Source organism: Lissotriton vulgaris, chromosome 2_1, assembly GCF_964263255.1.
Source record: "Lissotriton vulgaris chromosome 2_1, aLisVul1.2, whole genome shotgun sequence".
NCBI lineage: Eukaryota > Metazoa > Chordata > Amphibia > Caudata > Salamandridae > Lissotriton > Lissotriton vulgaris.
The window spans coordinates 1,701,700,590-1,701,724,764 of record NC_141687.1 but is presented as its reverse complement, the minus strand read 5'-3'; the positions used below and the strand labels follow the sequence as shown (position 1 = coordinate 1,701,724,764).

Below are 24,175 nucleotides of genomic sequence, written 5' to 3'. Positions count from 1 at the left end.
CTACTACTCACTACTACGCTCTATTAATCACTCTATCACTCTCTAGTACTCACTCTTCTACTCTACTACACACTCTCTACTCCTCTACTATGCACTCTACTACTCACTCTCTACTACTCACTATTACTCACTCTACTACTAGGTCTTGCATTTGTGAGAGATTAAGCTATTGGCATTGTAAATGACAATGCAATTTATTTATCTGTTTTCAAAGCCGACACATAAATAAAAATGTTGTCATTTACAATGTCAATAGCTCTAACTTTTGCAAAGGCGAGACCGTTGCATTGTAAATGCTTGTTTTTAACTTGATATCTTTATTCATTTGCTTCACTATTTCTACAATACCTTGTCATCTTTTATTCAATGAGAGCCATCTTCTTTACCCCCTTTTAATGTATTAGCCTAGTAAATGCTGGACACTATCTAACAAAAGTTTGTCTTTTACGGGAAGGGCAGCTAGCATCAAGGCGGTCTTCTCTACTATTGGGCTTAACATTTGTGGGCTCCTCCCTCTTTCTCTAAAATGGTAATGGTTCCCTTCTCCTCTTACAGAGTGAAGAATCTATCTCATAGGTACCCTACGTCAACCACGTATTCCATTGATGCTTCTAGCTGAAGCACAAGGTCCAGGTCTTGGCTTGGTATGACAACACCAGACACTCCAGTAATTCTACCAAAATTGCTTTTCCATGTTCCTTCTTGAAGTTTTGGAAGTCAGTTTCGTGCCTCTTCTGCTCACTGCTGATCTCAGATTTAGATTCTTCAAGATACATTTTTATTTGCAAATTTGCAATCATGTTAATATGAGATGGGAGAGTGTAGGATCTTTCTTTTTATCTGGTTTAAGAGGGTTACCTCTTGATTTGCACATTTAGAAAAAGAAGGGCTAGTAGATCCGAAGGTTCTGTCAGTAAACACCCCTCATAGACCCATTTTGAGTGAGCAGTTTCTACATGTATAGACATTAGTTTGTTTCCGAATTATACCGTTCTATAAGCTTTGAGCTCGGGAATATTCTTTAAAGCACCCTTTGTGCTTTGACCGTTTGTCTCTCCGAGTATCAGAGCATAGTGGGTTAAAAAAAGTCTTCTGTTGGTTCTCTTGCTTCCAACTTATCCTTTATTACTGTTTAAAATCTCAACCCATTCAATGGAGTAGGCTGGCAAGTTCTCTCTGTAAAGCAACAGATCTTGAAAACCAAAGAGACATTCATTTACAGTCCTTTCCCCATTACCTTCCATCCTGCAATTGCACTCAAGAATAAATACACACTGAGGAAGAAACACAGACTGCGAAAGAGTTTGGAATAGAAATGGTCTCCCAGGAGGAGCACCACCACACTCTCCATGCCATTAAGAATCTTGTTGCACCCTATCTAACTGGATCTGCCGGTTCATTTTAAGTGCAGGATGAGGGGAAGTACTAGGCTTCATGAAGACATGCATGTAGGCTATACCTGACATGACCAATACGCAATAAATTAAGGAAGACTAGTAGAGCTCAAGTGTTGTGTTCCTAATCTGCAAGCTAGCCCCCCACTCATGCAGTAGCAGCGAAGGAGCTGGGTTGGTGACCCCAGTGTTACTCTGACACAGTGTGTGAGCTTAGGAGGTGAGCTGCTTCCTGGTCTGGTCCTGAACTACCCTGAAGTAAGAGGTTGTGACCAGCAGCTGCTGGAAGATCCCCCTGCTGAGTGTCATCCTGTATTGCCAGCTGGTCCAGTGCCTCTTAATTCAAGGATCTTTTTCTTCACGATCTTCCTATGACCACGAAGGTCTGAGAATAAAATGATTATTAGAGAAATGCCAACATATTTCCTGGAGCGTCCTTTAAGCTAACTGGAAAAAGGGACCTTATGTTACTCTTTGAGATCCCTTGTGAAGGTGAGTTTTTCACCTTTCCTATTAAGCTCCCTTTCTGCATTACCTCTGCAGTTGCAGTCTTTTCAAGAATAGACTCATCAATTCACATACTTGACTTCTCGTCATCAAATCGAGAGTTCCTCTAGCAGAAGCAGAACTGTATTATGAATAATTGTCAAGGGCAAACTATTCACCTTCTGTATGATATACAAATAATTTAAAAAGAACCAAACTTCAACTAATCCGATTGCAGTACCCCGACGACCACTCCCCTCATAGGTTACCATACCTCAGAATCTGTACTGTACATCTTGTAAATCTTGTAAAAACAGTCTCCCTGAGCTCTGCTTAGTTTGCTTCAGGCAAACCAGAAAATATTTGACTATTTCACTTCTCAGCAGGATTGAAGTGCTTGTAGGCAATTTCTAATAACATTTGATTTGAAATCTGGTTGTACATCATTTCAGAGACATCCCAAAAAGCCCTTTTCTGGCCCCATGGTACTTGTGGAAAGATGAGGCTGTGTTCAGTAGATCCCCACAAAGACTGTTTTCTGCCTATACCCCTCTAATAAGGTACAAAAATAACATAAAATATGTCAAACCTTTTCCTTAAAAACCTTGAAAGACAGGGTAGGTTGTTAATCTGGCTTTAAAAAAATCAAAGCCAAAGACATTTTGGCTTCCGGGTATGTCAGCGGGGATATATCAGAATTTGGCAAATCGGCTCATAAGAGACCATTCAGAAGATACATCAGTTGACCCAGAACTCCTTATTGTAACAAACTCAATATTGCATTTAAGTTACACCAATAATGCTTCATTCAAATAGTATCCTGTCACACAGTTAAATAAACCATCAATTCAGCAGGCGTGTTTGTTTCTTTATTCGCAACTTCTCCTTCACAATTGAATAAAACCATAGCCAACGCGTTTGTCCTCTCAGACTTCTTCAGGGCTACAGATAATATACATAATTACAAATTACATTTACAATATTTACAAAGACGGTTTTTTAAAACATTTTTACAAGTACATTAACATCTAACCTACATTGCCCAATGTACTACATAAATCATTTGTACGTGGTTAATAAATAGTTCAAATTGCACATGAGGGTAAATACCACCGTTCAATGCACAACATAAATAGTAATCTCATAAATAAATTCTGCTTAATTCAAACATCATAATAGTGATAAAGGTACAGGCCATTCCTCAAAAACGCTACACAGCACGAAGCTCCAGGTGGGATGGAGCACCCATACTGTTTTGAATTTGTTTCATAGTGTTATCTATTGATATGCACAACGTTCTAAGCCTGTATATAAGCAGTCCTTACCATAAGGTGTTGGCCTTCTAATTTGAGTGCTGTGTGCACCGGTTTATCGGTTCCTTAGTGTAAAAATATGGTGGTACCTATTAAACGAGATTTGGAGCTTGAATGAGTGGTAATCCAATAGAACCCCATGATGTAAGGTAGTTACACGAGCACAAACGTTTATGATAAATTCCTACCTTGTGAAGTAAATCTGTTCCCGAACCCGTACATCAAATATTTAGAATATTGTTGCCGACACCAGTCTTCTATTCTGACTTTTGACCTAGGACATAGCACTACAGTTGGTGTTACCCCATTCTCTAACCTAAAAAAAGATTTCAAGAATACACCCTTATTAAATGGGCACTGAAGACTAGATATTCCAAATATCATAGGCTCACAATCGTGTTTGATTAACAGTTTCCCATATAAAATCTTTGTAAGTTAAGGTGAATCAACATATAACTTTATGCCTCTTCAGTGTTGCCAGGCAGTCAAAAGAATGGTCAGTTTAGCAGTTGGTAACCCGTTTGTCGGTCTAATAAAACTCCTCGACAAATGCTTCAAACTCCACGTGTTCACAAGGTTTAATGCGGTTTAGTTTCTGAAGGAATCCCTTAACCCGTGCTCTAAACCAAACATATTTAAAAAATACTACAGTGATGACCATCATGTTTATCAAAAAGGACATGTCTTAGATAAAAGGTGTCACAAATTCATTCCTGTAACACCCCTTCTATATTAGCGTCCAATGTTCCCAGGACCAAGTGTTTTCATAAAAAGTTCACTTGCCAGCATGTCCATATTAAAACAAAGTTGCTGTTGCAATTTGACAGCATTAACCATTACGTTGAGAGGTTCCCCATCACCGTAATTCATTGACCCGATCGCTCCTCCAAAACCACAGTCCCCCCACAATACCTTTTACTTAGTTTTCGGCGGCGTGCAAACCAATACGGTACCGGCAGTTCGTTCAACCTGTGGAATTGAATAAGCCACATTAAACTACCCTGCTCTATCCTCCTCACTTGTCTAGTTGAGGAGTATGGCTCATTAAGCAACGTTATAATGGCCGCCATTTTGAAATGTCTAAAAATGCATGAAACAGATCTGTGTTCAGTTATGCAGAACCTCAGCAATACCCCACAGGTGTCCTCATAATGATCTTGAATTCACTGATAATCCGAATTTACGGTTAAATATGCGAAATCCGTGCCCATAGAAAGCAATTTCAAACTCTAGCTTAACGCGTCATCGCTGACTTAACAGGGTGCATTTTCACGGCCGCCATTTTAAAGTGTCTAATAAAGCATCATGCGAATAGATGTTCAGTTCTGTAGTGCCTTAATAAAAATTACCTCATGTCTCTTATTTTGAATATATTGGTACTATGATTTCATGGTTCATTGAAATACGTGCATATGAGAAACTGTTTCGGGCTTCAGATGAAGCACTCATGGACAAGCATCACGGCGGCAGCCATCTTAGACTGATAAGGCAACTATAGTTTGTACTTTTGCACTTTAATATACTGTTAAGTATGTCCCCGCACATTTTCAAATATGATATCTATATTTTAATGTCAAATTAGTTCAAATTTATTAACGGTTTCACATTTAAGTTCCTATTCCCATTATTGAGCATCATTTGTGGAGGCCATCTTGGACTGGCACATGTGTAATCAGAAAGTAAATACGGTCAATGGGTGAGTGACCGCAAATGTTTAAATATCAAATTAGTTTATATCTATTAGCGGTTTCTGAGTTTAATTCCAATTCCCGTTATTGGGCGTCCTTTGTGGAGGCCATCTTAGACTGGCACATGTGTAATTATAAACACTGTAACTTATTATTAAGCACTCTAAATTGTAAGCATTGTGTCAATAGGTGCTAGATTCAGCTGTTTTAGAAACTAAGGAAATATGGTCAGTGGTTGAGTGACTGAAAAGGAAGAAGTGTCAGTCATAGTTGCTAACGGTCATAATTTTTAAAATCCCATACTGGTTTTATGAATAGTATCATGAATATTTTACTCCAGATCATAACATTGGGGAATGCCTCCCTGTATAACTATAACCAGCATATCCCATATACTATCTTTTCTGATGGTATAATCACAGGAAATGATAGTTCGTATGGAGTCCCAAAGATATTGTTCTCAGATGGCAAATCCAGCCTGCCTCTGTTTGTCTCAATGCTAATTCTCTATTTCCACCCCTCTCTTATACTGATACATCTTCTATTGCTTGAAACCAAATGCCTGTCTCCATAGGGTGTGTTTCATGTATGTGAGTTGCTACTTGAAATCTATCATCCAAGTTTCTAATAGCTCTCACGTGTTCCTGAATTCTAAGTTTCAGGCTGTGTATGCTGCTTTCTACATTGATTTTATTGCAGAAGCAGCCTATCATATAGACCGTGTATGTGGTGTTACAGTTAATAAAAGTATTGATGGAGAATTCTCTAGTGGTGTTATACCTGAAACGCGTTTTCTTGTTATACCCCAATTGGCAAATTGTGCATGTCCCACACACATGAAAACCAGGAGGTTTGCAGGGAAGCCAAGTAGTGATGTTAGTTTTCTTGTCCATTACATAGATAGGGCACTGTAACTTTTTTCAATGTATTGCCTCTCCTATAGACCACTTTCGGTCTACAGGAGACTGTGCCTGCAGGCATCAGTCCTGAAGTAAGTAGATGCCAGTTTTTCCTCAGGATATTATGAATATGGTCACTATATGCATTGTATTGTGTGATGAATGCCACCTCCTTCTGATCTCCTTTCTTAATAGATTGGTTCTGTCATGGCACCAAAGTGGATTTCCGATCCAATTTAATTACTCTAGCTTTTGCTTTGTCCAAACACTTCTGTGCATACCCTCTTTCTCAAAAGTTATTTTTTAAAGATTTGTCATTCTTGACAAAGTTCTGTTCTTGACTGCAATTCCGTCTTGCTCTAACCATTTCGCCATATGGTATGGTGTTAATGGTCATGCGTGGATGTGCACTGTCGGCCATTCAAAAGACCCTCCATCAAACATTGTGCCGAAAATTAAGCTACCAAGAATGTAGCAAAGAAATCTGGAAAGAGAACATCCAGAGAACAAAGCCCATCCTCTGAACTTTTTCACTAACACAGAAAATGGACTTTGCTGTCAGAACACAGGCCAAAATCAGAGCCTCCAACTCCATTAAAAAGGTAGCTCTCATGTTTACCTAACTGTTATCAGCGCTGACGAAGGAACCACTGTCTACGTCGGGAAAACTGCAGATAACCGAGAATTAATCTCATCAACTAAGTCAGTAATACTTATTTCAACAACAGTAATGACTATGATGACTGCGTCTATGACCTTGACATCGGTGACCATCATAGCTGTGACAGCCATTCTGCTATTGATGGCCATTCTGTTAACGATTCCATCCATGTTGAGAGATGAGCAGAAAAAGTCAATGAAAACACAAAACAAAGGTGTGTCATGGAAAGGAGCATTTCTGTACCATTAATGCCAGAATATACTTCACAGTGCATGGTATATCATCTACATTCAAGCCATCTACTAGACGATAAAGATTCCAATGATGAAGGGCCCCTTGGTCCTGCCTGCAGTTCAACAGACCTTCATGCTAAATAGCAAGAAGATTAGGAGTATATGGAATGAAAAAACTTTCCACTTCAGACTAGTTGAGAAACAAGTTGCAAAATTAGCCCTTTTCAACTCTTTGAGGACTGTGAACACTATGAACAAGACATACAATATTGTGATGCAATGATGCCAATTTCTAAGTGCTTTATTTTAAGACCTAAAGTTCATCAGATGATTACTAGAGCCTTTGAAAACCATATTACCAAAGCAATCATCTTTTCCACCACTACGCCAGTTGTGTGGACACAACCAATTCCTCTTTGTACTCCTAATACTATGCCTTTTTTGCAAGTCCAAAATCACAACCATCACATATCTGTCAATCAAGGTCAGCATTGCCCACAGTGGGGGGGGAAGACACTTATTCTATGATGATGGAGAAGAGGGTGAAGTACCTGATGATCAAAATGTAGGTACAGAGTAGGATGACTATTGGCACCACTTTCCCCTCCAGCTGCTTCACATGCAGCAGACTCTCAACCAGACTACATCAGAGGCCTTTGTGCACTTTTAGAAGGAGCATTCAAGAGTTTTCATTTACTGGATCCCAGCCAAACAATTAGATTGTTTTTTTTAAATCTAATTTCAAAGAGCCATCTTACAATTCTGTGAAAGCTTTCCCAATAATAGACATTATCTAGAATGAAGGATTAAAGGTCATGAAAATCCAGCCACAGCTTCTGCAGTTGTGGCGCACCTGGATGAAAGGTATAAGACTACGGATGACTCGCATGCTTTTCTAATAGGTCATCCTAGTGCTGACTCTGTGGCGATGCAGGCTGCTTAACAAAGAATGTGGAATGCATCCATACCCTGTTGTAGTCTACTAGACAGATGAAAGGCATTTAGACAGCATTTGTAAGACATTCTCTACTAGGACAGCAATTTCAGTGAGAGCCACCAATTCAGTGTTGATTCCCGGTTATGATAGGCAGATAAGGTCGGCCTTTGATGCATATATTGACCTTCTGCCGGAAGAAAAATGAAGATAAAGCTAAAAAAAAATCAACTTGATGGGAACAAGCTTCTTCCAGGATGATAAACTGTGCAGTCGATATAGCATTGACTGGATTTAGGCAGCTGGAAGGTGCTGCTCTTATCTTGAGGCAACCTTGGCTGAAATAAACATTTTTGAATTTCAGAGTAAGTTCTTGCGCATACTCCGTGATTTAGAGGGGGTCTTAGACAAACATGTAAATGATGTTCCCCAATCAATCAAGACAAGTACGGACACAATCTTTTCATCATTTAGCTGAGACGCCATCTCTTTTGGGCAGCAGGAGGCAGAGGGCAATTTATATTCAGAGAAAGATATTAATTGTATAGAAATCAACCTTATCAGCACCCTTAGCAAGCCTACTGCCAATAAAACACAAACTCTATGGAGAAAGCAATATAAGGAGTCTGACAGAAGAAAATTGTGTTACAAATGCTCCTGCCACAATAGCGTCTTCCTCAAGTACTGTTGTAGATTGAATCTCCAGTTATCAAATTTAAAGTGTGAGACAACAAATTATTGGGTCCTAGATTTTCTATCATAGTCACACCATGGAATTTGTTCAATGGCCACTTTGCACAGCATCTCAGAGGAGATACCATCTCATCCTCCATGTGTTACAATTTGAGATTTTAAGCATGCAAACCAAGGAAGCAACAGAAGCCGTTAATTACATTTCAGCTACTTCTGCTTTTTTTTAGTAAAAAAATAAATCTGGTGAATTGAGGCTATCTTTTCATCTGTGAAAAATAAACAACTACCTCAGGAAACATTAATTTTGCATGCTTAAACTCCTAGACATCCATCAGCTTCTGAAATATTGAGATTATATGACATCACTAGAGCTACAAGGCTCTTAAATTTATATCCCTATACATCAAAAACACCACAAGGTATTTAAGATTCAAAGTGGATGACTGCCATTACCAATTCCAGGTTCTCTCCTTTGGCTTAAAATCAGCACCTCATATTTTCTTACTGTCTTTCTCCAATGGCTGCATATCTAAGAAGTAAATGTCACAAGGTCTTTCCACACTTCAACAATTGACTGGTGAAAGCTTTTTCTTGTTCAACCAGAGTTAACTGAGGTTTTTCTGCAATGCTTCAACAAGTTAGGCATTACTCTCAACAAACATAAGTCTTCTGATGGGTACTTATTACTGCAGATTCCTCATCCGTATAATATTCCCCAGGTACCAGACTAGATCTGAAAACGTTCACAGCAGTGCTCCCAAACATTGACCTGGTTCATCCCTTGTTAGTGATGGAACAGAGCTACATATATGTGCCACCACTGCACTCAAATGTCTACTGCTTTCTTTAAGTACCTTTGAACATGGAACTGGAGCTCCAAATTCTTTTCTAGTGGACGAGGGAACAATGTCTCCACCAAAACTAATGGGATCACACTGTGCTTAGTCTGTCAAAAAACGATATTGGTGAGGGACATGTGCAAGGTGTTCCTCTGCTGTATGAATTTTTAGCACAGCTCCTAGCTGTTCGAAGAATGTGCCTTCCGGGACCATAAAAAGAAGCTGTATATCACCGAACATTGAAAGTAGTCATGAACCTTGTATATGCACGCTCAGTTGAGAGCGCCGGCCCACTTCCTCTGCGGTTCCCGATTCCTTGTGATGCTGAAATTATCCGGTAAGTCAAACCAACATAAGAGTTTGAAGTGGGACTCAACCCTTTCACGACACTCTCTGTCCAATTAAAATTTGGAAGGGCATCGAGGTGCCAATTATTCTCGCTCCCAATCCCCAAACGAGGAGCCAATTCCAGAACTAGTCCCAATGATTCCCGAATTTCCCAATCCAACGGCCACGCCACGGCAGGTCGAAGCTTTTAAGAAGGCCATGCTGCATATTTGTTACATGCTTTCGGCTCCCTCTGTTGAACCTTTGGGCACTAACAATGCACATGGGCTTTCTGTTGGTTTACCACCACTGGATCCATCGTCTGTGTAGTCAGAGTCCCTATAACTAGGGCCGCTAGAATTATGCAATTGTAGATTTGCCGCATTTGCCACTTAATCCATCATCTGCTGCATAATCTACAGATTTTAACCAAAAAAAAATGAGTTTCTACCGCAAACGGTTCAAAAGTTAAAAACAAAGTGTGAATGTGTTTGATCACCATCATAGTTTGTGGTTGTCTTTTTCACTTCCAGAGGTTGATCGACAAAGTCCTAGTATATCATGTGCGGGGACAAATCTTTAGCCTGGTGTGGAGTCGACATCACAGACTCCTTACAAGCCAAACTGTTGAATGTGTTATTGTTTGTTTTATCTTTGGTCTAGCAAGATCTTGGAGTGGGCACTATAAAGGGTTATTTGTCGTTCTTGTTTAAAGCAACTGTTGTGATGTGCTTGTTAAAGGCTTAGTGCACATGTTATTTCTAAAATAGTTTCTAGTACTACAGTGGGACCTTCATTTGGTCCTGACATTTTGCATGTGAAATTACGTCGAATTGCTGGTCCCGTTTTTAGGTCTCGCCTGGCGTGTGCTCTCGCCATGCTAGGGCTTCTTGGAATTGATACGATTCCAGAAGTCTTGTCGCTGCTCCGCCTACAATTTTGATTTGTGGGCGTAGTTTCGCGTCATTGATTGATGAAAAACACAGTGTAATTATTGCACCGGAGGCAATCATTACACTGAGGGGTGCCACCCTGTCCGGTTTTGGCCCCGCCCACCGAGATTCGATCTTTTACTTGCGGCGGGAGACAGTGTCTCCTAATTAGCCGCTAAGCACTTTTTTGTGTATTACCACGACAACTGCCCAGGGTCACACAGTTTGGTGAAGCTGGGATTGAAACAAGATTCTTTGGGGCAGGGGCTCGCAACTCGTTTTTGGCCGGCCACCACACAAGCTTCTCGCTGCCCGCTGACACTGGCCACCCCACTGGATGGATAATTGACCTACGTTGGGTCCTTTTCAGGTCACCGTAGAGATGAGCTGGTGAAGCTGAGCTTCGGGCCATATGACTGCAGCCCATTCCCCCTTAACTAGAAGGGCTCGACGGATGCTTGTTTATAGCACTTGCCTTCAAGGTCTGGGTGGATCACAGTGAAAGAGTTTTTTCAGTAGTATTGTGTGTTCACCATAGCTGTGTGGCTGCGAGGGTGTTTTCTGGGCGCGGCAGTGCCTGCTTGTCTTTGTTCATGGTTGTTGTGTGCCACTGGATGTTCCAAAGGAGTCTGTAGTGGGGGCGTTGAGTCTGTGCTCGCGGATGAGTGAGGACAGCTGTGACAGTGCGTGCACAAGCGGCGCATGGCTCCGCGAGTTTTCAGTTGGCCACACACATGACAGTGCTATGTAAGAGTCTTGCTTGTGGGCACTGGTGTGCCCGAGTTGTGTTTGGGCATGGTGATAAGACCATGGTGATTAGGGTACTGGTGTGTGGGAGAGTTGTACTCAGTTGTGTCAGAGAGTGCTGTCTTTTGGCACCGCCGTACGCGCACTGCTTGGGTTCAGGTGTGAGAGTGTTCTGTTTGGGTTGGGTGTAAGGGGGCTCTGCTTCAGGGCACGGGAATGTTTTATTTGTACTTTCGTGTGTCGTGGTTGTCTTGGGCCCTAGTTGTGAGCTGTGACTTGGTCAGTGCTGAAAACTGTGTTTGGAGACTATTGTGCGAGAGCTGTATTTGGGCAAAGCAGCTGGACAGGACGTTATGTCACCATGGTGACAGATGTATCATTCACACATACGTGTGAGAGTTTTGTGCAAGGTCACTGGTGTCAAAGTGTTGCCAGATGTACCGGTGCCGTGCACGTTTGAAGCCACCTACCAGTCAGATGGGCGCACACATTTTTGTATGTTTTACGTCACTAAGTCCTAGGAGGACAGTGGTTTGTCAGACATAAAGTGACATCTGATTGTAAACACACGCGAGTGTGAGCTCCGTGCTTTGTCGCAGGGTGCTTTAACAAAATATGAGATTTAGGCCCACTACAAGGAAGCAGCGACAAACACACGCAGACTTCGCCTTTAAAATACTGCAGCAAAATTAGCTGCTCTGCAGTCACTAATATGCAAAAATGCAAATAAGGAGGTAATTAAGCCGCAGTCCTCCTGAGGATATTTCCATCCGAATGAGTTCCATTGTCAGGGAAAGAGCAGCCCAACAGATTTATGGTACAAGTATGAATATAAAGTGTGCACATCAAAGAGGGGCCTGTCTGTCACCTTCTTCCACTGCCTTGGTGACCCCAGGCAAAAGCCCCCCACTGCTCTGTAAACCCCCTCGGGCTGGCGTGCACCATGGCACCTGGCCACCTCTATCGAGGAAGGTTCCCACACTTTGATGATTGCAATTCCTGTGATGAACATCCCGCCGCCCCCACCAATCCGACAATAAATTCAAGAACTGCTATAAAAGCCAGAATTCATCAAACTTGGCACACAAGGGTAGACATTTTAAGGTCCTTAGAACCTATCTCCTTATGCCTCATACTGCTCTACTCCTCACTCTCTTGCTTATCCCTCATACTCCTCTCCTCACTCTCCTTTCTTCTACCTCATACTACACTACTCCTCACTTTCTACATTATCCCTCATGCTGTTCTTATCCTCACTTTCCTTCCGAAACCTTCACACATTCTTCTCCTCCTAACTCTATACATCATACCGATACACAGCTAACAATTACAATCAAAACCACTACACATCACATACATACACTCAGTAACAAATAGCTAAAATACAAGACCATTAGCAAAGACAAACACTCTAGCTTAAACAAATGCGAGACCTATTGCATTTTCAATGCTTGTTTGTTCAGTTTTTTAGCACAAAATGCATCCTCGTCTATTTTGGACATGAGACAGGATTTCACATTAAATAAAAATCACAAAATCAGTATTAGCAGTTTGAGTTCTAGTCTTGCACGTTGTTACCATACTCTGGTGATAAGATTTTTACTCACGACCTGGCGTAATGGTGTAATTCCAAGCATTTCACATAATTAGCACTAATCAAAATGCCGGAAATTTCACTACTTACGCTGGGGTAAACTGAACTTCATCCTGGTCTACGAAAAGTGTCTTGTATTTGCAGAGTTGTTGCATTAACTATTTTAAAGAATATCTTGGTGAGGAGGCTAGATCTACCTAAAACTCCAATTCTTTGACGTACTTTGCGGGTTTTTATTTTTTACAGGATGTGAAGTAATAGCTGTAAACACCCGCTCCACCAGTCAGACCTTCATTTATAAATGTGACGCTGTTTTATGTACACTTCCTCTGGGTGTTTTGAAGCAGCAGCCGCCAGCTGTACAGTTTGTACCTCCTCTTCCAGAATGGAAAACGTCCGCTGTTCAGAGAATGGGATTTGGTAACCTGAATAAGGTAACTATGTTTTACATTTCTCTTGTTTGATACAAAAAGTAGGCACTGTTTTTATCTGAGCATGTGCCATTAGCTCCATTACTACATTTCCGAGCAACAGTTGCTCTTCCATTAATTTTTAAGTGCAATGCTTGACATCAACCTTTTTTTTAAATGAAGTATGTATTTGTGCATTTTAAATATGGCTGTATCCTAATTTTGTCACACTTGAGATATCTAATAATGACATTCTTAGAGCACGGCATAAGGTCATGTGGGTTTCATGCAATGGAACATTTTAAATTAATTTTCCTTCTGCACTCCATGCGAAAGCATGTGTATACTTTCCATTGTGCACTGCTTCCACACTGAAATCACTCCCTCACCCTATTATGCTCTCCCTGTAGCTTCACCTCATCTCTGGCTTTTCCGGTCATATTCCAGGTTTTTTGTTTTTTGCATTTATTCTTTTACCCTCTCTTCCCTGATCCTTTATGCTCTAGCCTCTGCTCACTCACTCACACCCACCCCCTCCAGCCACTCCTTTCTATAAAAAAGAAATACTCTTTGGGGCATCTTTAAAAAAAATTATATATATATAGATAAATATCTAGATATCTATCTGATATACTTCTAGCTGCTGTTTCCTTACCTTTGAATCTCCCAAGCTGAATCTGGCAACTTTTGCTGAGCAATACTCCTTGTGCTCCATCAGGGGGTTATGATGTTGCAGTACCTATATAGGCGCCACCCTGGCATGCGGACGTCAGTTCTTTTTTTTTTTTTTTTTTTTTTGCACCATTTAAGCGCCCATCCGGGTAGAGCTATTCCTCAGTAATTTTTTGACAGGCCTCTTTTCTCAACTTTTTGTCGAATTCCACCTCATCTGCCTATGGTGTCTTGAGCGCGACCAAGATTCAAAGTTGTGCTCTGACTGTCGGGCTATGGCTCCGAAGGCCTTGCAGGAGCGGGCTATAAAGGTCCTTGCAGCCCGGCAGTCAACACCATCCAACAAGACTCCACAGAGGTCGCGGTCCCGATCGAAGAAGTGGAGGTCGAGGGACCACTCCCGGAGCCCAAAGTCCTCTTCGTCCCACTCTAGGTCTTTGGGACACTTGGAGAAGAGGCACAAGAAAGAGAAGTCCAAATGCACTTCATCTCAACTGTCGTCCATCGACCAAGGAGGTAAGGACACTGATGCACGGTTCTGCAGAGCCAGGGTCTACTTTGCACCTCCCTCCCCTTTCGAGAGCCGGAGCAACCCCCACTCAAATCAAAGAATTCTATGAGGCCATGCAGCGCATATTTGAGCGGGCTGACCCCTCTGGTGAGCCCTCGGGCCCCGTGGGTCAGAAAGGGCACCGTTGGTTGTGTCAGTGGGGCCTCAGATATCCGATCCCTAATGGGCACATGTCGTGCCACCAGGACCTTCCCCAGGGTAGGACCCGAAGTCGGCACCGGCGATACTAGCCCCATCCTTATACCCGCCGATACTGAGTCAGAACGACGTCGCTCGACTTCGATTCTAGTACAGATTGAACCTAGGGGCACTGTGTTGTCGCCTGAACACTTTGAGGATGTGTTAAACTCAGGAGAGCTATGGGCAGGGTCTATGGACCCTTTGGAACCACAGGATGAGACTGCACAGCAGTTAGACTGGAATGAGGAAGTTTGGAAAGCCAGTGTACTGGATACTTCTCCAGATTCTGGCATGCTCTCTCCGCCAACTGTGGCTATGGCGGGCCATCTTATGCCATGGTTTTCAAGAGGGCAGCTGAGGTCCTTGGACTGGAGTTGCCCTCCATGCAGGTCAGGAGTAATCTCCTGACTGAAGTGCTTTAGCCTGGGGCTTACACCTCAGAACCCTTTTGCCCTTTAATGAAGCACTAACTGATGACCTTCCTGGCACGTGGTCCAAGCCTAGCACAGGGGCTCCTGTGAATAGGACAATTACCCGACATCGCCATCCCAGAGGGATACAAGATCACCCGCAGAGACCGCATCCAACAGACGGGAGCAGGCATCGCCATCATCCACAGAGACACCATCCACATCACGACCAACACCGTTGACACCCTGACAACCGCCGAACACCTGCACTTCCAGATCCGCACCGACCCGAACACCACCCTCAGAGGCACCCTGATCTATCGACCCCCGGGACCACGCACACAATTCAGCGAGGACATCGCCGATTTCGTCAGCCCGCACGCCCTCCCCTCCGCTGACTACATCCTCCTGGAGGACCTCAACTTCCACCTGGAGAACAACAACGACCGCAACACCCTCACCCTGCTCGACAACCTCGCCAACCTCGGACTCAAGCAGCTGGTGTCCACCCCCACCCACCTCGCCGGACACACACTCAACGCCGTCTTCTCATCCAGCAAACACATCACCTTCAGCCACGCCACTCGACTCCACTGGACGGACCACAGCTGCGTCCACTTCACCTTCAGAAAAACGACGATCCACCACCACCAGCAACAGGTTGCTCGAAGAAGCTGGAACAAGATCACAGCCGACCAGCTCGCCGCTTCCCTGAGCCAGCACCCTCCCGCCAGTTCAGCGAACCCCAGCCAGGCCGCCGACAACCTCACGAAGTGGATCAGCAGCTGCGTGGACGAACTAGCCCCACTAAGGACCCCGCCCAGCAGACCCGGTAGCAAGAAAGCCCCATGGTTCACCGATGAACTCAAGAGCTCCAAGAAGAATTGCCGAGCCCTCGAGAAAGCCTGGAGAAGGGAACCTACACCGGACAACATGACCACCCTCAAGCTTGCCACCCGGAAACACCACCAATTGATCCGCGCCACCAAGAAAACTGCTTTCAAGGACCGGCTGGACAACAATGCACACAACTGCAAGGAACTCTTCAACATCGTGAAAGAGCTCTCCAACCCCAACGCCGGAAACAACGACATCACCCCATCGCAAGACCTCTGCAACTCCCTCGCCTCCTACTTCCACAACAAGATCGCGGACATACACAACAGCTTCAGCGCTCAACCGACGCTCGCCACGACCGAACCACCGCCCCCCACCACCACCATCCGCACCTGGACTCCGATCAGCACCGAAGACACCGTCCGCATGATGAACTCCATCCACTCCGGATCTCCAACCGACCCCTGCCCTCACCACGTCTTCAACAAGGCCGACGCTGTAATCGCACCCCACCTGCGGGACATCATGCTGCTAAAGAAACCTACAGCGGACCTCACCGAACTCAAGAATTACCGCCCCATCTCGCTCCTCCCGTTCCCAGCCAAAGTCATCGAGAAGACCGTCAACAGACAGCTGGCCGCCTTCCTCGAGACGAATGGATCCCTCAACCCATCCCAGTCAGGCTTCCGGGCCAACCACAGCACCGAGACCGCCCTCATCGCTGCCACCGATGACATCCGAGCCCTGATGGACAACGGAGAAACAGCGGCCCTCATCCTCCTAGACCTCTCCGCGGCATTCGACACTGTCTGCCACCGCACCCTAGTGCAGCGCCTCAGCAACGTCGGAATCCAGGAGAAGGCTCTGGAATGGATCATCTCCTTCCTCGCTGGTAGAACACAGAGAGTCCGCCTACCACCGTACAAGTCAGAGGCCACCGAAGTCATCTGCGGCGTCCCTCAAGGATCGTCGCTGAGCCCCACCCTCTTCAACATCTACATGAGCCCCCTCGCGGCCATCGCACGCCAACACAACCTCAACATCATCTCCTACGCTGACGACACCCAGCTGATCCTCTCCCTGACCAACGACCCCGCCGCCGCCAGAGCCAACCTTCACGAAGGGATGAAAGACATAGCCGAGTGGATGACGACCAGCCGCCTGAAACTGAACTCAGACAAGACGGAAGTCCTCATCCTGGGTTCCTCGCCCTCTGCCTGGGACGACTCCTGGTGGCCCCCCGCCCTGGGCACCGCACCCAAACCGACAGACCACGCACGCAACCTGGGCTTCATCTTGGACTCCTCCCTCACCATGACCAGACAAGTCAACGCCGTCTCCTCGTCATGCTTCAACATCCTGCGCATGCTACGGAAGATCTTCCGGTGGATCTCCACCGAGACCAGGAAGACAGTCACCCAGGCCCTCGTCACCAGTCAAGCCAAGCTCCAGAAGAGACTCCAGCGGATCCAGAACGCCTCAGCCAGACTCATCCTCGACATCCCACGACACAGCCACATCTCCGGACATCTGAGAGACCTGCATTGGCTCCCCGTCAACAAGAGAATCACCTTCCGTCTCCTCACCCACGCACACAAAGCCCTACACGATCAAGGCCCGAGCTACCTCAACAGCCGTGTCAACTTCTACACTCCCAAACGCCAACTCCGATCAGCCAGTCACGCCCTCGCCGCCGTCCCCCGCATCCGAAGAACGACTACAGGAGGAAGGTCCTTCTCCTACCTGGCCGCCAAGACCTGGAACTCCCTCCCGACCGACCTGCGCCTGACCCAAGACCACCTCTCGTTCAGGAAGAAGCTCAAGACCTGGCTCTTCGAGCAGTAGCAGCACTCCCCCCCCCCTCCCCCCCCCCCAAGCACCTTGAGACCCTCCGGGTAAGTAGTGCGCTCTATAAATATCTGTGATTGATTGATTGCGCACTGCCATCATCAAGCTCTGGGCTGCACATAGTTCCTCAGCCAACACCCCACCTCAGAAAGTTTGTTGGTGCAGGCCTCTACATCACAGGGCATGTTCACTTCCGCTCCTTCGGATAGGGAATCTAAAAGGCTAGATTCATTTGATGAGAAAATGTTTTCTTCCTCTAGCCTGGCATTTCGGTCGGTGAATACCACATGCCTATTGGACCGTTTCTCCCGCTCCCTTTGGGAGACGGTTGCGGAAGTGCTGCCATAAGTCCCAGAGGAGGACAGGGCTGTCCTCTCTCTCAGGTAGTTAAGGACGGGTGAGATGCAGCAAAATTCACCATAAGGTGTGTGGCCTTGATACAACGGATTCACTGGCAGTTCGATTTTCACAACAATGGCCTTGAGACTTAGGACAACTGGCTTCTCGGGTGTTGTCCAGGCAAATTTGATGGACATGCCCTTTGATGGACCCCGTCTTTTAGGGGAAAAACAGAATCCGCCCTAGTGAGGTTCAAGGACTCCCAAGCTACGGCCAGATCCTTGGGCCTCTCTTCCTTTTTTTTTTTTTCTTCTTTTTTTATGATATGTTTATTGGTGATTTTACAGCAAAGAAAGCAAAACAAGACAGCAATATATAGACATGAGCACAGTCATAGACAGATCCTCTATATGCAGTAGTTTTACATCCACACATCTCAGTGATACATTGCCAAAAACGTAAGAGTTATAGCAACTGAAATCGCAGGCACTCAAGTGATTTCCTCTGTGGGGTGTCGTCAAGTCCTGTGTCCAATCCGTCGTCACTCAGGTGAGAAGTTGTGTGAAAGGGAGGCGGCGGTCAAGTATGTAGTGGATCAGCTATGTGTCAGGTTCTCCGTAATCGCCGTCCGGGAGTCAGTGTCAGTACGGTCAGGTGTCGCCGGTGTGTCTCTCTTGGTCATTTATAAGGACCAGAAGTTTTTGAGTCTGTTGCGTGGGGATAGCAGCTCACTATAATTTTCTGTTTGGGTACAGCATAACTGCATATCTCTAGACCATTGTGCCAATGTGGGTGTCTGGCTGCGTAGCCAACAGAGGGTAACGCATCTCTTAGCTAGGAGGAAAGCCATATCCACCAGGTGCCTGTGTGCCTTAGTGTGTGGTTTGGAGGAGCCCAGTATGGCTAAAAGCGGATTGGGGGTTAACGCCATATCTGTTACACGGTTAACTTCAGTGAAGACCTCTCCCCAGAAGTTGGCGATCCCAGGGCAGGCCCACGCCATGTGGAGGAAATTGGCGACTTGTGTTCTGCATCTTTCCAATTGTGGATTCTCACAGAGACCATATCGGTGTAGTCGTTCCGGCATATAGTACACCCTATTTATTAATTTAAAGTGGGCTAGACTATGACGTCCATTAAGCGATATTAGTTTGATGCTCAAGCCATAGTACTGCCATTTATCATCCCACAGTTCTATCTGCAGGTCTTGCTGCCATGTCAGACACGGTTTCGTGTCTTCGCCGTGCCTAGTGGCCAATGCCGTGTGATAGAGTCTACACCCCAGTTTGGCTGGTGACTGTTACTTGATAACAGTGGTCAGGACCACGACCTCCGGGGGTTCCGCCATGTCTTCTCCGAGGAGTTTCCTAAGAGCATGTTGTTGTGATCTTTCAAAATGCATTGCATGTGCATATTACATTTTGTCTGAAGTTTCAAGGTGATACATGTATGTCTTCATCATGTCTAGATTTGTCACCTTCTTCTGATGCACTTCCCATTAGAGATTCCTCACATCAACCACCTAGGCCGCGCCGCCTTCCAAAAAGGTATGAGGATTATGAAATGTCCTAATCATCATCATTGTTCTTTTAATGTACAATTTTATTTCTATTTACAATGCTTTGTAATAATTTTTTTAACTTGTTGAGAATTATTTACATAGTTTCTATTAATTTTGTTCCTTCTTGTTCATTGTTATTTCCTCTGTAAGAGGGATGTGTTGTGATCTTTCAAAATGCACTGCATGTGCATATTACATTCTGTCTCCATGGTTGCGTTCCTAGAGACAGTTTAACTTGAGTGTAACAGCAGTCTGGCAGCAGGAGCTGGTGGCTTACGAATAAACTTGAATACATCTTCTGAAACTTGCCTGACAGTGTCTTCTTAACACATGTCTCATTCTATGGAATTGGTATTGTGCAAGACTCTAGTGTATCTCCTCCCCTTCCGCAATATCCACCAAGGCACGGGCAACACCTTCTGCGAAGAGGTCCCCCATAGTATGTAAATTCAGTGTCCGCAACGCCACAAAGACTCCCCTGTCTCTGCAGGCCACCAGCCAATGGCACCAGTCAAGGCGAGCCGGTGTGCACGTCAAGCATATAGTGCCACGCATGAGTGACCGAGTTCAGAGAGTCTTAATATTCCAGTGCGTCTGTCGTAAGGCGAGAATAGTAGAGCTGGTAGGGGTTTGGGGTCATCATGTACGGCAGCGTCATTATTTTCCAGCCCACTCGTGGCTGTTTGCCCACCCATGCCAGGCGAACCATCAGCGACTGCAGGCGTTGAAAGAATATTTTTGACAGGACCATAGGAATGTTCATGAAAAGGAACAGAAAGGGGGGGCATTTGCACAGCCTGACGCCGCCGTGAGGGAAACGGCTCCAGGCAAACTCACCTGCGGACTACCGCTCCCAGCAGCCCCGGAGAGGGCGTGACACTTCTCCCCGCGCCCGGAGGCGCCACAAAAGCACCGAGCGCCGAGCGCTCCTGGGGGGCATTTGCACAGCCTGACTCCGCCGTGAGGGAAACGGCTCCAGGCAAACTCACCTGCGGACTACCGCTCCCAGCAGCCCCGGAGAGGGCGTGACACTTCTCCCCGCGCCCGGAGGCGCCACAAAAGCACCGAGCGCCGAGCGCTCCTGGGGGGCATTTGCACAGCCTGACGCCGCCGTGAGGGAAACGGCTCCAGGCAAACTCACCTGCGGACTACCGCTCCCAGCAGCCCCGGAGAGGGCGTGACACTTCTCCCCGCGCCCGGAGGGGCCACAAAAGCACCGAGCGCCGAGCGCTCCTGGGGGGCATTTGCACAGCCTGACGCCGCCGTGAGGGAAACGGCTCCAGGCAAACTCACCTGCGGACTACCGCTCCCAGCAGCCCCGGAGAGGGCGTGACACTTCTCCCCGCGCCCGGAGGCGCCACAAAAGCGCCGAGCGCTCCTGGGGGGCATTTGCACAGCCTGACGCCGCCGTGAGGGAAACGGCTCCAGGCAAACTCACCTGCGGACTACCGCTCCCAGCAGCCCCGGAGAGGGCGTGACACTTCTCCCCGCGCCCGGAGGCGCCACAAAAGCACCGAGCGCTCCTGGGGGGCATTTGCACAGCCTGACGCCGCCGTGAGGGAAACGGCTCCTGGCAAACTCACCTGCGGACTACCGCTCCCAGCAGCCCCGGAGAGGGCGTGATACTTCTCCCCGCGCCCGGAGGCACCACAAAAGCACCGAGAGCCTCCCGCCCCGCGGGACGCGCGCGGGCGGCGCCGGGCTGAGCCCGGGCAGAGGGCGGGCCGTCTGTGGCCGTCGGGGGACGGGACGGGCATCCCCCCTTCGATTTGCACACCGGACAATGGGTAAGCGTAAACTACAAACTTCTGTTAATGGGGGTACAACCAAGGCTAAAATTGCGCGAAAAACCCCTGCATCTTCTAACATTATGTCGTTCCTGACCACAGCTGTCGGTAAGCTGAACCAGGAAATAGCAGACAAAGAGCGCGAACTTGGCTTGGATCCCATATCATCGGATAGTCAAACTTTGCCTAATTTGTCTAGACACCCAACCCCTTTGGACCCGGTAATTGTGATTGAAAAAGCACCCATTACTAGGTTACCAGACGCAGACATAGACAATATACTGGTACAAGAAGGTGCGGAGGGAAAAGTGACTGATTGCCAAATTGTACACTCTTCACATGACTGCACCCAGGAACCTGAGCCTGAACCCCAGAGTAGCAAGCGCACTAACAAACAAAGGACACATGGTGCACAGCGACGTAAGCAACAAAACACCCCATTGAGTGCCCTAGAATCATCTATCAAGGACATGGTGGAGAAGGTCCTGGTTGACAAACTTGAAGGGGTACTTATACAAATCTCCACAGATATTATTGATACTTTAAGGGATTGTGTTTCCGATATTTTAAAAAAATGTGACAGGATTAATAAATTTGTAACTTCTTTTGAGAAAGATCATCGGTGCCCACCACCCAACATTACCCCACAATTCCCTACCAACCCACAGAGGCAATCCCAATCCCCTATGGAGCAGGGAAATATCGTACTAGCCAACCCTCAGTTTCCACCTGCACCATTACAAGGGTTAATTGGTCATGGAATGGGGCAAGGGGACAGCAAAATTAGCACAAAGCTGCACTCCGCACCCAAACCCTGCCCTCCACAGACACTGCCCCTGACCTCATCCCAAGAGGGGCTTACCACAGCAGGGTCTAGAAGACCTCGTTCGAGGTCACCTTCCACCAGAAGCTACACCTTTTGTCGCAATCTTGGTGAACATTCCAGTCTTAAAACCTGGGGAAACTGAGTCAAATGACTCAGTACTGGACAATATAAAAACATGGTGCAATGCTAACTGTACTGGCCCTAACAATATTTCTGAATACATCCAAACAGGCAGACGTGTGGATTGGGTGGGATATACAAAGAAGAAATTCTCTGGGGATTGCCTAATTGTTAACTTTAACCGACCCCATGAGGCATCCCGCCTATTTTGGGATGCAACTGAGATTAGAGAGGATAGAATAAGAGCAGTACCCTTAGGTTTCTTCTACCCCCCACCTGTACTCCCAAAAAAGCTCCCTGAAAGGGCAGGTCGTATTGTTCCCCCAACCAAAACTCACCGTATTAGCTCTTGGGCAACACAAACAATTGGTATGTTACCTAAACCCCATGTAAACCAGGGTCGTGAATTAAGTAATGGTTTGGAGCTATCAAATATGTTTTCAGCACTATCAAATTTGGAGGAAATTGATTGACTAGTTCCTGTTGATTGTGTTACTGACCCATTGTCTACAACTAATGATAGCAATGCAAGGGGTTCTATAGTTAACATAATGAGTTGGAATATTGCAGGACTCCGCTCTAAAAGGGAAGATATAAACTGGTTGAATATATTGAAAAAGTATGATGTGATAGCGTTGCAGGAGACATGGGATACGGATTGTGATTTTTGGATAGATGGGTATACATCCTACTTTCTTGCTGCACAACCATCAAATTCTGGTCGAAACAAAGGAGGTTTACAATTTTTAATGTCAGTTAAAATTAATGGAACTGCGAAAGTAATAAACACTCGATCCCAAAATTTTCTAGCCTTGGAAGTCACATTGACTAATCAATCTAAATGCGTTTACATTAACTTCTATAACGCTACCCAAGGCACTGGTGATATCGAAAATCTCAATTCCCTGAATAATTTTCTGTGTAATTTTAAAGAGAGTCAAACCGCGCCAACATATTTTATTTTGTTAGGAGATTTTAATGTACATCTTTGTCAACAAAACTGTCATTTCATAGATAATGTGAATGTAGACATGTTCCAACTCCCACATTTTGAACATTCTGTTAAAGGGTCGACCCTAGAAGATCTGCTTCTTGAAAACGAACTTTACGAACCAGAGTTTTTTGATAGTAAAGAAAGGGTCTCAACCTACAGAGCCAGGGATTGCAACAGTATTATTGATTATATATTTATCTCACCAGTTATGTTGCAGAATGTTACTTTTTACAATGCTATACATACCACACATAGTGATCACAACCCGGTTGTGTTGAATATGGAGGATAATATTTTATCAATGTTTAATAAAAACCCAGAAGTAGATATCGCTGTTGATATCACCGTAAAGGACCAAGGGAGACGGGTGAAATGGAGCAAAGTTATACCTGAAGAGTTCTTTTACTCCCTTAACGAGAAAGTGGGCAGCGATATTAATGTTTGTAGAGAGCCATTGAGATTCAAAGGGAATATCATTGGGTCCTTTGAAACAATCTGTCGTCAGGTGGCAGATGACTTAAAATGTAAACCCACAAATAGAGAGAGAAAGGCTAAGGGGTGGTTCAATAATGCATGCTCCAAATCACATCGAGCGCTTCATAAAGCACTGAAAAAGGTACCCCGTGATAGAGTGGAGGTGGCGAGGCTTAGAAAACAATACAATCAGGATATCCTAGCTAGGAAAAAGGAAATCAAGAAACAGGCGTGGGATAATCTGTATGAAAAAGCTACCCTGAGGGACAGCGCAAAGTTCTGGACCATTGTTAATACACCTTTCTTCAATGGGAAAGAAAATGCGCCACTGGAGCTAAATATTCCTGAGAAGGATTGGCTGGACCATTTCCAAAAAATCTATGGCAGCAACATCGACTTTGGACCC

General features: G+C 45.5%; 1 protein-coding gene across 3 annotated transcripts in view; it reads left to right on the top strand.

The window, feature by feature from the left end:
• Positions 1–24,175, top strand: part of KDM1A (lysine demethylase 1A) — a 1,339,130-nt gene that overhangs the window by 910,384 nt on the left and 404,571 nt on the right. For all 3 annotated transcript variants that reach the window (XM_086957680.1, XM_086957681.1, XM_086957679.1), the window contains exon 15: positions 12,987–13,174. In XM_086957680.1, coding sequence (XP_086813806.1) covers positions 12,987–13,174 — 188 coding nt within the window. The remainder of the gene's footprint in view (positions 1–12,986; positions 13,175–24,175) is intronic.